The sequence below is a fragment of the Platalea leucorodia genome (genome assembly GCF_965183815.1).
Source record: "Platalea leucorodia genome assembly, chromosome: Z".
Taxonomy (NCBI): Eukaryota; Metazoa; Chordata; class Aves; order Pelecaniformes; family Threskiornithidae; genus Platalea; species Platalea leucorodia.
Window position 1 is genome coordinate 29824344 of NC_138858.1, and position 16737 is coordinate 29841080.

The 16737-nt window shown below is 39.9% G+C and overlaps 1 protein-coding gene across 5 annotated transcripts in view; it reads left to right on the top strand.

Annotated features, from left to right (window-relative positions):
* DOCK8 (dedicator of cytokinesis 8) overlaps positions 1–16737 on the top strand; it is a 102313-nt gene that overhangs the window by 78868 nt on the left and 6708 nt on the right. For all 5 annotated transcript variants that reach the window (XM_082337052.1, XM_082337053.1, XM_082337051.1 and 2 more), the window contains 10 exons: positions 359–446; positions 3052–3148; positions 4425–4559; positions 6415–6567; positions 7663–7821; positions 8611–8711; positions 9167–9359; positions 14630–14773; positions 15633–15764; positions 16539–16673. In XM_082337052.1, the coding sequence (XP_082193178.1) occupies positions 359–446; positions 3052–3148; positions 4425–4559; positions 6415–6567; positions 7663–7821; positions 8611–8711; positions 9167–9359; positions 14630–14773; positions 15633–15764; positions 16539–16673 (1337 nt within the window). The remainder of the gene's footprint in view (positions 1–358; positions 447–3051; positions 3149–4424; positions 4560–6414; positions 6568–7662; positions 7822–8610; positions 8712–9166; positions 9360–14629; positions 14774–15632; positions 15765–16538; positions 16674–16737) is intronic.

Below are 16737 nucleotides of genomic sequence, written 5' to 3' on the forward strand. Positions count from 1 at the left end.
GAGGCCAACTAAGAAGTTTTAAGACAGTCTGAGAAATTGTGTTAGTGTCTAATCAAGAGCCAAGAAGTGGTGTCAAACTATCAGTAAGAACAAATTGTTCATAGCAAAAAAGGTTATTTCATTTAGTAAATGGAATAATTTGTGGTCTTTGAAGACATCCGTAAGCAAGCTAATGTTCTAAAAATCCTAGATGAAAAAAACGATGGGGTCCTGTCCTTTTACTAGAGCCCTGAGGCTGTGAAGTTGAATGGTTTCAGTTCTGACAGACTGCCACAGCCATGTATCTTCTTTCAGCGAGCCATCAGACTTCAGGTGTCCCCTTTTGCTTTAATCTCACTGACATATATTGCACTTCTAGGGAATGACAGATCAGCAGGGCTAAATGAAAACCTGCGCTGGAGAAAGGAGCAGACTCACTGGCGGCAGGCAAATGAGAGACAAGATAAGTAAGTCATTTAATAAATATGTATTGCTTTTATTAGAACCAACATGTTGGGGATTTTATGTTTTTTTCTTTCTCCTAGGATGTTTTATTACAAAATCAGCAGTTTCAATCCTTTTCCTCTTCGGTCAAAGAGAAAGAAATAGAAAATGTTTGTGCAGCAGAAGTAACCAGTTGTTGCTATGACACGACAAAGAGATCACTTGACTGAAAAGTTTAACTAGTTATCAACACATCTTTTCCTTCTGATTAGCAGCGTGGTAAACACTAGTTATTGATACAAGTTGTATCAAATACGCCACAGAGGCTTGCTGTGACATTTATTTTGGTGTTGCTGTGGCTCCTTATTGTATACAGTACTGTGGTATAAGTTTTGCCACATTAAATCGGTTGAGCTGGGTTTGACATGCTATGTTAAAATTGAGAAGAGTTATTAACAGAAGTAGGGGAAGATGATTCTGTTGTGAATATTTTTCTTGTTGCAGTTATGATGTCTCAGTACATTTCACCTTATCAGCCCTATAATGGTAGTAGACAAGTCAGTGTCTAGGTTTATGGAAAACTGTATTTTCGGGAATGGTTTATGTTACTAACAGCATTTTCATATGGTATGTGCTAAGTTTTTGTTAGCATGCTTTTCCCTAAAGGAGATGTGTCATTTGTCCATAAATACTTGCTTGAATTTTGACTATCTAAATGGGCCACTGTGTGTCAGATAGAGACTGTGGCCTCTCACCAGCCCAGCTGCTGTGAGCTCCTGTGATATCCTTCAACACGTGTGAATTTGAACTGAGAACACTGGCTTGTGCTATGCGGCAGCTATGTTGTTGTAGCCTAGCATTCACCCATGATTATTGCATACATTTTTGAATACAAGATTGTTAATTTGGAATTTATCCAAACTTAAAAAATTTCCTTCCACCTTCTGTGCTAGATTGGAGGAGGTGCAGATCCTGTGTGGATACTTATTTGGCCCTGAAAGTAGCTTGCTTTCTCCCAAACAGTTTCATTGAAATCAGAATAAACAGTCCTCAAGCAGCCACTCTACAATATCTCTTTACAGTAGTTCACTTAAACCACTTAAAATAAAACTTCTGTTACATAAGTGAAACTCTGCATGCTGTCCAGGCCTTTCTGTTTGACCCAGCGTTCATCACTGTGGTATGCAAGATCTTTGCTCCTATCCTTCATGGATCCTTTTAGTGTACATGTCCCATAAATACGGTGTTGGCAGGTAGTACGTGGCACAGCAGGTTTGCACAAGTCGCCACTCAGCCTCACTCAGCCTGCTTCTTCTTGAGTCCAGCATGCTTTGGGATTGTAGTTGCGGTTATAAGCTAAGTGTGGTGTCAGAGAGGATCCAGTCAGCATGGTTAATGTGCAAGGCTGAGTGGTTGCTGGAAATGGTTCAAACAGCTATGCTGCTTGCTTAATTTGTTCAGTACTTACTCATATTTAGCCATCCCTGGCTTGATTATAGCACCAGCCTTTTGGCAGGCCCTTCTTCATTGCTTTGAGTCGTTGTAATTAATAACCATACAACTGCCCTGACTTCCTTTCCTAGCCCTTCTCAGAATTATCTGGTTGTGCCCAAAAGGATGGCTCTTTATTTTTCTGGTTTTCTTTTTGGGTAAGGCTCCACTGGGCAGAAAAGGTAAGTGGACATAGCAGAAAAGCCACAGATTTTGAAGTCTATCAGAAGTGTGATTGTAAGGGTGTTGTTCCAGCCACAGAAATGCACCTTAGGAACTTTGGCCCAAACCAGAGCAGCTCTAATCTCAAGCTCTAGAGAGCAACTTCTGGCCATGCAACAGCCCTTTTCTGAGCAGTTTAGGTAAAAGAACAAAGCCTTCCCTTTGTGTTCCTGGCATGGAAGAGATCTCTGAAAATACACCTTTGTTATGAGCTGTGCCTGTGCTTAAAGCGTTCATCTGCAGAGGAGCTGCGTTCCAGACTTCGTCCTTAAGTCTCAACTAAGAGGGTATCATGCATTGCCTTACCACCACCTTCTGCCTTTTATAAATTTTTCAGTCTTCTCTTAAGTGGCCTGGGGCACTGCTGTATTGACTCCGCAGCTGTGGGACCTGCTGTCTTACGTTGTCAACGGTCTCAAGAATCAACACTTTAAATTGCCTACATTAAACACTGCTGCTATGGTGTTGAAGCAATTTCCCCTTTGCCCAAGCCTGCTGTTTTTACTTTTTTTCTGGAAGTGTTACATCAGTTGCCTTTTATTCCATTTTGGGTTTTGGTGTCCTGCTACAGGCAATGCTTTCAGAAATTACTGCATAGCTTATTGAACAATTGAACATGATATTGAGGGCAAAGTAGCCATTACACAGATTGCTATTAAGAAAGCAGAAGCATTTATTTGAACTATCCAGAGGCCTAGTTTTCAGGTGCCCCCTTTGGGACTTCTGTTCTACAATATCAGCTCTCCTCATTTGACTCCGTAGTTCTTAAGAAACACCTCTGAACACTGTTTTCATTGTTTGCTTTTACGGGATCATTCAGAATGGTATTGCTTGTATTTTGGCTTTGTTTAAACAGCAGGCCATCTAACTCTTGGGGTACTCTCTTCATGCTTTAACTAGAACTCCTTTTTGCAGGACAAAAGCTGAGCTAGATCAAGAAGCTCTGATCAGTGGAAACCTGGCAACTGAAGCTAACCTGATCATTCTTGATATGCAAGAGAACATCATCCAGGTGGGAAATGGCAGAGCTGGCTTGGTACCAATCCCTGCTCCCTCAGAAGCCAGTGAAAGCAAGATTCATTTCTTGTTTTGGTTCTTAGGCCATGCAAAATGTTTTAATTAAAGATCTTCTGTAAACTTGTATAATCTTGAAGGGAAAAAAAAAAGATGAAGAAGAATGAATGCAAAGATGAAATTGCTGCCTGCCTTACACTGCTGCCACAAGCCCCTTCTACTGTAGGGCATTGCGCTACAGTGAATGAAAGGGAAATCTACCACCTTGTTTTCAGTAGATGTTGTTGAAAGCCATTTCCACTGTCTTACTATGATCTGGGAGTCTGGAGAGGATGAGGGAAGAAAAATCTTCATTTATGTATCTGAAGGTATTAGTAATTTGGAACTAGATTGCTGGGTGGCCTTTGGTCATACTGGCATGTATGATCCTGTGAGACAAAAGGATTTAATCTTGACTCCCACTGAGTGCTCAGTGCAGGAAATATCTTCCACCTGCATGGAGTCCTTCCAAAAAGAGTTATGCCCCCCTAAAGCAATGTAATGTACAGAACTTACTTAACTTCTAGGAGTCAGATGCAGTAAAATTTCACAGGTCCTTTGACAGCAGTGGAACCATGATAGTTGACTCTGCTTAAACATGGTATCCTGGTTTAGGGGAGATGCTCCAAATTCATGGGTATGGGAATACTACTGTTGGAGCAACATGCATATTCATAGATAGCGAGGAGAAAACTTCATTCTTGAAAACCTGTTAGTAGAAAAGCATTTAGCTACTAGATCTTGTAGTACTGCACATGATTTTTGCATGACAGCACTCATACCACCTAGTCACCCCACTATTTGGGTTGTGGGTTTGATCAGTGCATACCAGTGTGCCTATTTAGCCTATACACCCAAGAAATCAGAGCATGAAGAGGCCAGGGAAGGATGGTGCTTGCACACCACAGGATTACTTCCTGATCCAAGGTACATGAAAGATTGGACAGAAGGTGGACAGAGCTTCAAGAGTCACTGCAGAAGCTGGTTGAGCTTAAAAATGCATTGGAGGGTCTGCAGATATTGAGAAATGTTGGGGACATTTTCCCCCTCTGTCTTCCTGATCACTACAAAAGTGTTTTGAAATTCCTCTGAAGCAAATGTTAAATGAAAAAACTGTGATCTCTAGACTCCTGGATGTGTCTCATGGACAGGAGAGCAGAACTTCAGTTCCTATATGCCAGTTCATTGCTGAATTACCTCATGCAGTTATTGTTGTTTTTCTCCTCCATGTGTAGGCAAGCTTTGCAGCAGAGTGCAGAGACAATCTTCTGGGAGGAGTTTTGAAGGTCCTGGTAAATTCTCTTGGCTGTGATCAGAGCACCACTTACCTGACTCATTGCTTTGCTACACTCAGAGCGCTCATTGCGAAGGTATGCTCTTGACATACTTCTGTTTTCATGCTTCCAATCAAGTTACTAGAGCAACATTTCTAGAGCAGAGCTGTGTGCATTTGCTTACCACTTTTTCTTTGGCATTCGTTAAATATGTTTTGCATATGTAAATAGAAATGTCTATCTATAGAGATGTTAAGGGACTTCTACAGCTGTTGTAATGTTATTTCATTGACCACACAGGATGAAATAATTGAACCTGAATAATCTTGTGGTTTTAGCAGTCTACTCTTACATATAGAAGATTTACTAATAAAAAGGTAAAAAACTCCACCCATTATATTTCAAATACATTCTGATTTTAATTAGGAATCTGAATGCCAGGGTTTGCACAGATTCCATAAAGTCAAATTTAAGTTATTATATCATCAGGACTAGTTTCCAACCAGTTGGGCAGCAGGGAAATCAAAGCTAACTCCTCAGAGATTGGGGGGATCATTCTAGGTTTCTACTTCTAAGATAGGATCCAAAATTCTAAGTATATTCTAAGATGTTGACAGATTTCATCTTCATTCTGCCTCAAAACTAAGCCAAATCCTAATCTTTCTTTCATTTCTGTGTCACCAATATAAAAAAAAATATTTCAAAATGTATATGAGGACAGAATTTGACCCAATATTTTTCTAATATGGGTCATAACGGCTTAGGTTCTTCATGACGACTCTCTAAAATCTGTTTAAGATTTATTCTGCTACAAAGAAAAGCAGTTCCACAAAGGAAAAATCCATGATTTTTTTTTTCCCCTAAACTATTCTAAAATGCGAATAACAAACAGGATACTCCTGTCCAATTAATACCTGTCTGCTGTTAAATGCAGATTGGCTGACAAAGCCTAATTACAGGGTAAATATCTGAGTAGTTATGAAACTCATAATTATATTTTCATTGTACTTTATCTTTGAAAGCTAACTTCCAATTACAATAATGAATTTTGTGAAGCAATCGTTATTCTCATTGAAATAGATCTTCTAGTTAAGCTGACTCAATTCTGTATTTTATGAAGCAATCATTCCAGTTATTTCTATTACACTGTAGGTATATAGATGTTATTTTACAAATAAAAATGATAGAACCCTGTTCCAGCAGGCTTGTAATATAAATTAGACATAAAACAGTGAGATAATGGAGTGAAGAAAGGTTCAGAACTGGGAAATGGGCCTGCAAATGAGAAATAATATCCTGTGTTCTGCTCGCACACCTTTATCAGTCCTATGTACGCACATACGGTACTGGTACATCTGTGCTGTCTACGGTGAGAGTTTCTTAGGACAGACATCCAGTCCACTGGGTTTATTTTCTGCTAGGTGCATTCTGGAGACACTGTAAAGGAGGGTCTGGCATGAAAGCTGGGCAATGGCATTTTTGTGGCACACTGTGGGAGGAAGAACATGCTGGAGGGCTGGGGAGGGGTAGGGCGTTGATGCAAAAAACTAGTAATTGCTCTTTATGCTTAAGGAAGTATTTGCATGTTTCATCAACAATTATATATTCTGAAAATAGCAACTCTTCATGCTTCTAAGAATTTTGCAATATTTGATGTTTTGAAAAGCTCCTGGAGACATGGGACTCAGAAATTTTTTTATTCTCTCTCTTTCTGCTGCTCTTATTCTAAACACAAAGACTATTTTCAAATCCTTCTTCTCTGTAGAAAAGCATGAAAATGGAACCTATTGTGTCACAGGAATCAGAAGTCCAACTTAAAAAAAAGTATAAAATGTAGGTTTTGCAAACTTCAGTGTTTATCTGAATCCTGTGATTTTTGTGCACTAAGCTAAATGATGTTTTAATGGCCAGAAAGGAGAGTAATGAATGTTTTCTTCTCTATTTCTCTTAGTTTGGAGATTTCCTTTTTGAAGAGGAGGTTGAACAGTGTGCTGACCTATGTCAAAGAGTTCTCCATCACTGCAGCAGCAGCATAGATATTACACGGACGCAAGCCTGTGCCACTCTTTATCTCCTCATGAGATACAGCTTCAGCTCTACCAGTGTAAGATTTTGCCAGCAGCAGTATGTTTTGTGCCACCTTTTTTTGTGATCAATTGAAACTGAAATGGAAGTTGTGATAGCAATTGGAACGCATCCTGCAGATAAATAGTTATATGTAATGCTGTTTTGCACATTTGAGCCAGAAGTGCTAGAAGTGTAGAGGGGAAGTAGTTTTAGTTATTGTTCAATATTTTGTTTAGGAAAATATTACTTTTACTGCAACATCTGTAAATGCATCTTCAAATGGAACAGAATTAGGCCTCTGATAACAAGGACAATGCATAAGCAATACTCTTCATTTTGTCATGTTTTGTTTTCTTTTTTTCACTCCTGTGTCAGAACTACTTAAACTTAGACTAGTTCTATTCTAATGCAATTACAACCTCAATAGAACTACTGTATGCTTGTATTAATGGGAATTCTTCACTGGCCCCTTGGTCTCAGGACTAGGCTCTGTTTCTCACCACACATATGGAGCAAAATACATATGTTATGCATATAGGTTCACAATGTCCTAGCACGAAAGGATATGCATAAGCATTTTGGACAGCATCTGATCTTGCACGGCATTTTCTTCTCCAGTTATTGCTTTAGAAGCCTTGAATATGTAAAAAGTGATGGCTTTGCAGGAGGAAAATGTGCCTCTGAGACACCATGATCAGCAAGGCATAGTACATCACCACGTGAAGCCCTCAGAGGCGTTTTGCTTCCCAGACTTGTTTCCAGAATGTTTTCCCAGTCCTGCTTCCTCCTCATCTCCTCTGTGGGTGGCCTGATCGACACACCCACCAGCCTGTGCAGAGGGGGAAAGAGGTGCTTCTGACTTCCCCTTGTCTCAAGCAAGCATATGTATTCCAAGGTACATTCTTGCCCCAAAGTACAGACATGGCAGAATTAGGGAACTTTGGCTTAACCAGGTAAAACAGGACTGGCTTTGATGCTCCAGAGGCCACTCATGTGAGCGGTGAGTTTAACACACTCAGTGTGGGCAGGAGAAAGTGTGTCTGGTTTATAAAATAGACAGAGAGATGTGAATTGATATGCATGGTGCAGTGCAGTCATTATTCTCTCATGTTTTTGTTTTTTCTTCTGAAAGAATTTTGCAAGAGTGAAGATGCAGGTGACCATGTCACTAGCCTCTCTGGTTGGCAAATCACCCGATTTTAATGAGGAATTCCTTCGACGATCCTTACGAACCATCCTAGCCTATGCAGAGGAAGATGCGGATATGCAGGCAACTCCATTTCCCGTTCAGGTCAAATCTTTTATGACATCTGTGGATTTTATCAGAAGCTTTCACATAGGAATATGCTTGGCGCAAGTCCTAGATCTTGTTCTTCCAAAGCAATGAAAATAAGGATGCAGGGGTTATTGCATGAGTTTATTTCTAACATAACAGTAAGTGGGGAAGAAGTGGAGGACATAATTCCATAGAATAAACTCTTAAGAAGTTCCACTGAAATCACATTACAGGAGAATCATCTCTTAGCTTTATGTACAACTTTCTTCTAGACCCTAGCAGGAACTGCACTCTGTAAGAGTTTCCCAAGATGGAATTTGATTCATTATGTTTTCAGACAAGTAGCATCATGGAAATTTCTCTCCCTTTTTCACTTCATAAGGGGCAGCAGTAATAATGAAAACATTTCGGACAACTGTCAGACGCTTTGCTAAAATTCTTACAGTAACTCAGCTTGTGCTGAAGACTTACAAAAATATCTGCTTTGTTATCAGATCACGTATTAACTAAAGCTGAACATTAGCACATAGGTTTGATTTTTTTTTTCATTCAGAAATAAACAGATCAAAGGATTCCAGCTCATTTTGATTAATTAAAATATGTGTATAAATTTTGCTATGTCAGCAGTCTTCACTGCATTGAATAGTTGGAAAAACATACCTTGTAGTAATTCAGCATCCTGACATTTCCTTGGGTAAGAGGGACTAAAAGAGAGTAACATCATTTGGTGAAGATGCTGTTACTTTGCTAGAAGGGAAAAAATAAACACTTGAGAAATGCATGTTGATCTTTGTATTACTGCAGGTAGAGGAGCTGCTGTGTAATCTGAACAGCATCCTGTCAGATACAGTGAAAATGAGGGAATTTCAGGAAGATCCGGAGATGCTCATGGATCTCATGTACAGGTGAATCTGTTTAGAATTGCTACTGAGGACGTTCTGCAGTGAGGTGAGCACAGGAACTGTGTGTTTTAGGGACAAGCTGTGGACAAACCCTCCAGCTGTTCTGTTTGTGTACATTCCCACTTTAGCACAGCTGATCTGTCACAGGGGGCCCAAGCTGTGGGACTGAGCATGTTGCAGTGGAGCCACTGGGAGATGGGCATAGACTTGGGCAAAGATAGGAGTCAGGGACTGGTGAGCACTGAAGAGTCTTGGGTTCAGCAGTTTTACTCTCCTCATAGCCACTGTGTGTCCTGCCTATGCCTGCCTAACCGTTTCTTTTGCCCTGTGCTTAGTGAATTATACAGAATAAAGACAGAGATGTCTCCTTCCACTCAGCCAAGGCGGAGAATTATAAAGGTTCTTTCTGTTATTTGAGAAGTGATCGTTCACACCTCCTTTCTGCCCTGTGTTGTTAGAATTGCCAAAGGATACCAGACTTCACCTGACTTGAGGCTGACTTGGCTGCAGAACATGGCAGAGAAGCACACCAAGAGGAAGTGCTACACAGAAGCAGCTATGTGTCTGGTCCATGCTGCAGCGTTGGTGGCAGAGTACCTCAGCATGCTTGAAGATCGAAACTACCTCCCAGTGGGCAGTGTCAGCTTTCAGGTAAGAAGAGACTCCCAAGCTCTGACAGCATGAGGCTGGGATGGCCTGTTCAGGTGTGTGTATTCCTCCTTGTGTTAAGCAGAGTAGAAGTGTGGGGAGGAAAAGTTACAATGGCAGAGTATCCATCACCAGTCTTGGTAGATTGTTCTGATGATTTATTCTTACTGATGAAAACTGGTACTTTAGTATCTGGCTGTCTCTAGCTTCTATTTCCAGCAGTTGGATACTGTAATCTATTGTTTGCTCTATTATCACATGCCTTTTCCTAGGGCTGTTACTTAGAACTGTGACAGATGCATCTTTCAAACTTCCTTCTCATAATCTGGGTAATTGGAGTTACTCTGTTCTTGTAGGCATGTTCTCCAATACTTTGACTGTCCTCCAGTTACTAGCCAGAACCCTTTTGACTGATGAATGACACAATCACCATAGTCTAGAGGCAGGCACATCAAAGTAAAGTAAAAATGTCCCATAAGTTCTTTAAGCCTGGGAAGTATCTCTCAGTTTATCTCTCCAAAGACTCCACTGGTTCTTTTGGTTTTGTTGAGCTCTTTACTCAGTGATACATTGATCTTTTCCAGAGAATTTTCTTGGGTTTTGTTTTTCACCCTTCTTTTCTACATCACATAGATGAAAGCATAACTGTTTGTTGGTAGAGTTAGACATTATGAAATGCATATATATATATATATATATATATATATGTAGATTATCAGATTATGCAGTTTTGGTTACCCTTACCTGAACTGACTTCATGTGCAAATTCAGTGATTTTACTGCTTTTTTTCACACAGTATTAAAAATAGAAACAGCTGAACCCTTGAAATATTCCCATGTGTTGATGATTCCTCCTTTATCACTATTCTCTAAGACCAGTGAAGACCATTGTTCATTTAGAGTGTTTGCTGCAATGGTTATGAATCATTCCAACTAATTAGTGGAAATATTTTACAAAATCAACTCAGATGTTGTATAGACATCTACTGTTTGGGCCTTAGTGCCTTTATGAGATTGTAATATATTTAAAAGTATCACGTTTCTGTAGTCTGGTGTTGATTCAGATTAATTACAATACCTTTAATTTTTTCCTTAGTAAAATTTTGTATCAGTATTTCCCCCACTTTGTCCTGGATGCAGACTGATAAACCTAGCACTACCTGCTCATCTTGTTTACTTTTAAAAAAATGTGGTCCCCAAAGCATATTTCCACCTCTGGAACTTCCCCAGTTTTCTAAAACATATGGCAACTCAGTAGCTGCCACCTGAACACCCTTTTGCGTAGCTCTTTTAAACTGTTGAGGAGCACATTTTATGGTCCAGATGATTTTGAAATGGCTAACACTAGTAGTTGGTACATTCAGTATCCCTTGATATAACCATACCACCTGGAGGTTTTTTCCCTTCAGAAGAGTAAATGCGAACATGATTGAACCACTTTGCATTTTGCATTGAGCTTAGTATGTTGGGCATTAGTAATTCCACCTTAGCAATCAGGTGGTGGACTAGTGTTATTCTTAAATTCCTTTGCTCTTAAGATAGCTGTATATGCTCTTTTTACTGCCTAAGCTGACCATGGATTTACACTTCTGCCATTTTGCATCGCTTATCAGTTTTGTATACTTGCTAACTTCTAACTTCCATTCATTACTTCTATTTTCTTCTTTTGTCCCTGCTTGTTACATACTATCATCATTTAGATATAGGCTTCCCAATGTCCTCCGGCTCCCAGGCTGCCTTGAATGCTTGTAATCTCACACGCTTGACCCTAATGTAACTCCTCCTTCCATCACTCCCAGCTTATGCAGATTGCCATGAATGGGTATGTTTCCAGTTATTTTAGAGAACTGAAGTCTATTCTGCAAGGCACTAGGCAAGCAAAACCTTAGAAGTTTAAAAGCCACAAATCAATCTCTCCCGTCAAAGAGAGATTGTGTAAACACCTGTTTGCCAAAGTAACAGTTGCTTCATAGGAGAGAGGTAATGAAATGCCTTAATGACCAGAAACCAAATTGCACAACTCCTTATCTGACAGCATAATTTTGAATTTCAGTTTGCTTAATAACAATAATTAATTATTTTAATTTTTATTTTTATTATTAACTATTAATAATTTTGCATTTTTACCAAGCCTTTCAAGAGGATTTACACACAGGTTTGTGTTTTGTAGCACCTGTGAAGATCTTGTTCAGATGACCTTGTTAAAAGAAAGAAACACTACTCAGACTGTCTCAGCTTTACCTGGAGTCCCAGATCTCACTCACTGACTCTTTCTGTGTCCATTTCTTCATTTAGCCCAGATATGAAATGAACTAATATTGATTATATACATTTAGTTGTGGAATTGAGGGTGATAATAGTGTGTATAAAAAAAGATTATTCTGGATGAGCAAAGTGTTATCTCCTTTTTACAAGTGAGTAAAATGAGGCAGCAAAGGATTAAATCAGTTAACCTAGGTCTTCTGTAGTGACTCTGTTAGTGTCCAGAAAACTGATTGTCAGTAGAGTAACACTTTTCCTTACACTGTGCCAGCCAAAACTGTGTATGCCTCCCTCTGTGCAATCAAAACTATCCCTCGAAATCAGAATGGGATCACTTTCAGTGACATTCTCTTCAAACTTAATTCGTGTTTACACTAAATCCCCTTTGCAAGTGATAAGGCAGACTTAGAGAGAGTATGAATTTGTCCTGGTTTCAGCTGGGATAGAGTTAATTTTCTTCTTAGTAGCTGGTAGAGTGCTCTGTTTTGGATTTAGGATGAGAATAATGTTGATAAGATACTGATGTTTTGGTTCTTGCTGAGTAGAGTTTACACCAGTCAAGGACTTTTTAGCTTCTTGTGCTCTGCCAGGTGCATAAGAAGCTGGGAGGGAGCATAGCTAGGACAGCTGACCCAGACTGGCCAAAGGGCTATTCCATACCATATGACATCATGCTCAGTATATAAACTGAGGAGAGCTGGCCGGAAAAAAAGGGGCGATTGCTGTTCAGGAACGGGCTGGACATCGTCGGTGGGTGGTGAGAAATTGTGTCGTATATCACTTGCTTTACATTATTATTATTGTATTATATTATTATTATTATTACCATTCTATTTCATTTTACTTCAATTATTAAACTGTTATTATCTCAACCCACGAGTTTTTCTGACTTTCACCCTACCAATTTTCTCCCCTACCCCACGGGGGGGGCGGGGGGTGAGCGAGCGGCTGTGTGGTGCATAGTTGCTGGCTGGGGTTAAACCACGACAGAATTGCATATGGACTGACTTTAAAGCCACTTTATATTACCACAGACAAGGATTTAGTGTGTGTGTCTACCTGCTGAGGCACAGGGCTAATGAGCCTGGGCTCAGCAGTAGCCTAATTCGACTGTGCTGTTTTGGGGATCTAGGTTGCAGGGTACCCTAGCCACATCTAACATGGTGATAAGGGATGGGGATCACAGTAAATCCCCTTGAGTTTACACGAGTTTTTCTTTTCCTTGAAGAAAACCAGGCTTGTGAGGTCCAAAATAATTGCTGATGATACACATGGTAACTCGTGTATTGCCTTTATTATATGAGGGTCATATAAAATTATTCAATAGCAAAGGTAGATGAAGGCAAAAGGTGGGTGAGGCATGTCCACTTTGCAAAAGATCGTGCAGGCACCAGGAATATGTCATGAAGTCTCTCTCCTACTAGAGTGCATAAACTGTAAAACTTGGAAATACATACCTGAGAGTTATTATAGGTTTAAAGGCAAAGATGAGATAATTGGTGTCTGTGACTTTCTTGGTTACTTTCAAAAATAAATCACTCCTCTGGACTCTTTTCCCTTTGCTACCAAAAAAAAAAAAAAAAAAAAAAAAAAGCCACCAAAAGCCACATGCCATTCTGTGAAAACAGTTCTTAATGGCTACTGTTAACAGAAAACCAGAAACTGAGCTGCAGCATGGGTTGTATGAGTTGTCCTAAGTAATGTGCCAGGGAGGCTAACTCTGGTTGAATTCACTGTCTTCAATGAGACTGGTAGGTAAAAAGTGGCACAGGTGTGCTAAAACGTGTGGCAGTTTTCCCTCTGGCTGAAATTCAGACATATTCGTAACTCCTGCGAATGCTGTCCTGAGCTTTGTGCTTACCCTTCCAGTGGAGCTTATGTGATGTGCAGACTAGGCACTGTGATGGCAGCATGGTTGGAGGAAATTTCACCCATGGAGAAATAAATACATCCACAAAACACGAGGGGGAAAGTCCCATGTTGCTAGTGATGTGTGGTGCCAATGCTTTATCTGAAATCTGATCAATAGTAACAGCCCTCAGTGCCTCTGCCGTTTTATAAAGATGTCTTTAAGGACTCGGCTAGCTAGCCAGCTGGCATCTATCCTGCACTCAGACAGATTGTCGTTGCCAGTTTCTGCTGAAGTGAGACACTATGACACTAACTTAACTCCTTTTAATTACTAGCAAATTGAAGCTTAGCATTTCTGCTGCTGTTGAAACTTACATATGCTGGTTCCATACTGTATGTACACATATTTTAATGTTCATTTACGTGTATTTCTATGTATTATAAAATTTTTAATGTTGACTCTACCCAGTGTCATTTATTCAAAGGGATCCTGAAGAACTGTAGACATGTTATTTCATGGTCTAGAATCTCAAAGAGTGACTGACACTGTGTACTTTATCTAGTTTTATTTAAACACACAATAAGATCAGTAACTTTAACACAAGACTGAGTAAATTCTGCAGGATCAAGGTGTAATACGGCAGAGGCTGAAACGAGAAGCAGCGTTCAATTATTGCAGTTTTTAGAGCAATATTGTCTATGTCCTACTTCTCCTTTGCTTGCAAAAGTCAAATCAACAGCTTGAAAGTTCAGCTTCTTCAAGCAGGTGGCAGGAGGTCCGGGGTGCAGCTTGGAATTTCCCACCCCCAGGCACCAGCAGTGGGAAGGCACATGGGGTCTGACCCCTGCCGCACGGGAGACTGAGCTCATTGCACCTTCATGGAAATCCAGCCACCAGAGGGAGGCCAGTTAGCAACCTACAGGAGTCTGCCTTTTAAACCTGAGGCAAGAAAGAAAGTTTAGGATTCTTGTAGCCATCTGCAGAGATTTATGATCTTACATTTGCTTCTAAATGGAATTTAACTGTGTATCCCCTGGCTGCACTTGTATAATCTCATTCTTCTTCCCATCATATAAATATGTTGAAACTGTTTCTTCCTCGATCTTTATGATAGACTATTGGTCTAGGTTTCTGATTTCTCTGCTCTGATGTATTTTAGAACATTTCATCCAATGTGCTGGAGGAATCTGCTGTTTCAGATGATGTTTTGTCTCCAGATGAAGATGGTATATGTTCTGGGAGGTATTTCTCAGAAAGTGGCCTGGTAGGGCTGCTGGAACAAGCAGCAGAGCTCTTTGGCACGGTGAGTGAGGGCCAAAATCACTGCGAGATGGAGTGGGGCTATCTGGGCCAGATCCGTAGCTTGCTTTCCTGCACATGAAGAAACAAAGTCTTACTGCTAAACCAGGCTCCACAGATCTGCAAACAACACGAAGCAGAGACACATATTATGGCTGGCCCAGCCCTGCCAGCCAAGTTGGCTAAGCTAGGCTTTTCAGGTAGCCTGGCTCAGCCATATATCCACCTCTACTGTGCAGACTACCGGCAGCATCAGCAGAAAGTGATTGTCCCAGGCATGAACCAAGCCTTTTGGTTCATGTTTTCATGGAATAGTACGTTGAAGAAAAAGATGTTGCTTAAACTATAGATTTTAGAAAGCCACCAGCCTCATAATCTACACTTACCATGTAAAGAGTCGTGATGTTAGTACTCCAGTAGCTCATCGTATTGCTGTAGTGCTAAAGAGGATATATGATTTAGCATCTGTGAAGATAGCATTTGAGTTCCTTTTGTCCAGATGCAGCTCTGCTTGCCCTGAACCATACGTGCTAAATAAATCCATCTCTTCAGCTCACCTGCGTTTCTAACTCTTCTAGCCCCTAAGTAGAAACCATGTGCTTTACGCAGAAATTTGGGCTTGAGACCCCAACAGATCAGAGATTGAAATTAAATCCAGTTTGTTGTTTGCGGCTCAGAACTACCCATTTATAATTACCAGGTTTTAGAAAGCTAAAACAAGCAACACAGCAGATTAAAAGACAAGTCCCATCAATCCCCTTTTCAGCTAGGCCATTAATGGAGATCTGATACCTTTTCAGAGTGCATGAGGACCCATTTCTTTTCTTCTATTTTTTTTCCTTTTTCTTTCTTTTCCTTCCAAGGGGGGATTGTATGAAACTGTGAACGAGGTGTACAAAATTGTCATCCCCATACTGGAAGCACATCGAGACTTCAGGAAGCTTACCTTGACACACAGCAAGCTACAGAAGGCCTTTGACAGCATTATTAATAAGGTACTCGTGAGGCAAGGCACTGCTAGCAAGACACATTGCTGGGTTGCACTGTTTGTTTAAGACTAGTGATAATAAAACTGCTCATGTGAAATATATCAATTTCCTTTTTCTAACAAAAGCTTCCATCTGCTTTGGCCTACCTACAAAGGGCAGTCTACAGTGAAAAGAGGCTCTATCCTCTCTGCAGGAAAAAGCAGAGATGAATATAAAAGTGGGTTAGAGTTACAGAAAAATAGCTGAACAGGTCAAACTTAGAAGAAGAAGGTGCATGATTTCACCTGGCCACATCTACTTAAGAAAAATAATGTTATTGTCAATTAACTAGTGTTTTCAGTTATAAAACAGAAAAAATACAAAAGCCTTGCTAAGTTCTCAGCACTCATACTACCCCTTTCCTTCTCCTTCTCCAGAAGAATCTTATTTCTGAGTCAGTTTCAAATTCTTAGTAATTTTCGTTGCAAAATTTTAATTTTGTTAATGTGTATCCAGTGGAATTAAAAAATGTTATTTTGTTTTGCAAAAGTCAATTCATGATTAGCCTAAATTTTAAGTTAGATTTCAGTCAAATGTCCCTTAATTTGTATGCTTTCCTTCATGAATATGTGCTTCTAATCCATCAGCACTGATGATACATAGAACTGGCTCTGAAATAGGGGAAATGTAGGATTAGTGGGTTTTCTTATACATCAGCTGGGAAAAAAGGCATCCAAATACTACAACATTGATATAAAAAAATAAGTAATTATAAATTTCCTCTTTCTTTTTACCAATTAGGGTCAAAAGCGTATGTTTGGAACTTACTTCCGTGTTGGTTTCTATGGATCCAAATTTGGGGACTTGGATGAACAGGAATTTGTTTATAAGGAGCCTGCAATTACCAAACTTCCTGAGATTTCTCACAGATTAGAGGTAATATGATCTCCAATGTTATTTTATACTTTCTAATGAACTCACACAGTTCTAATAGTATTAT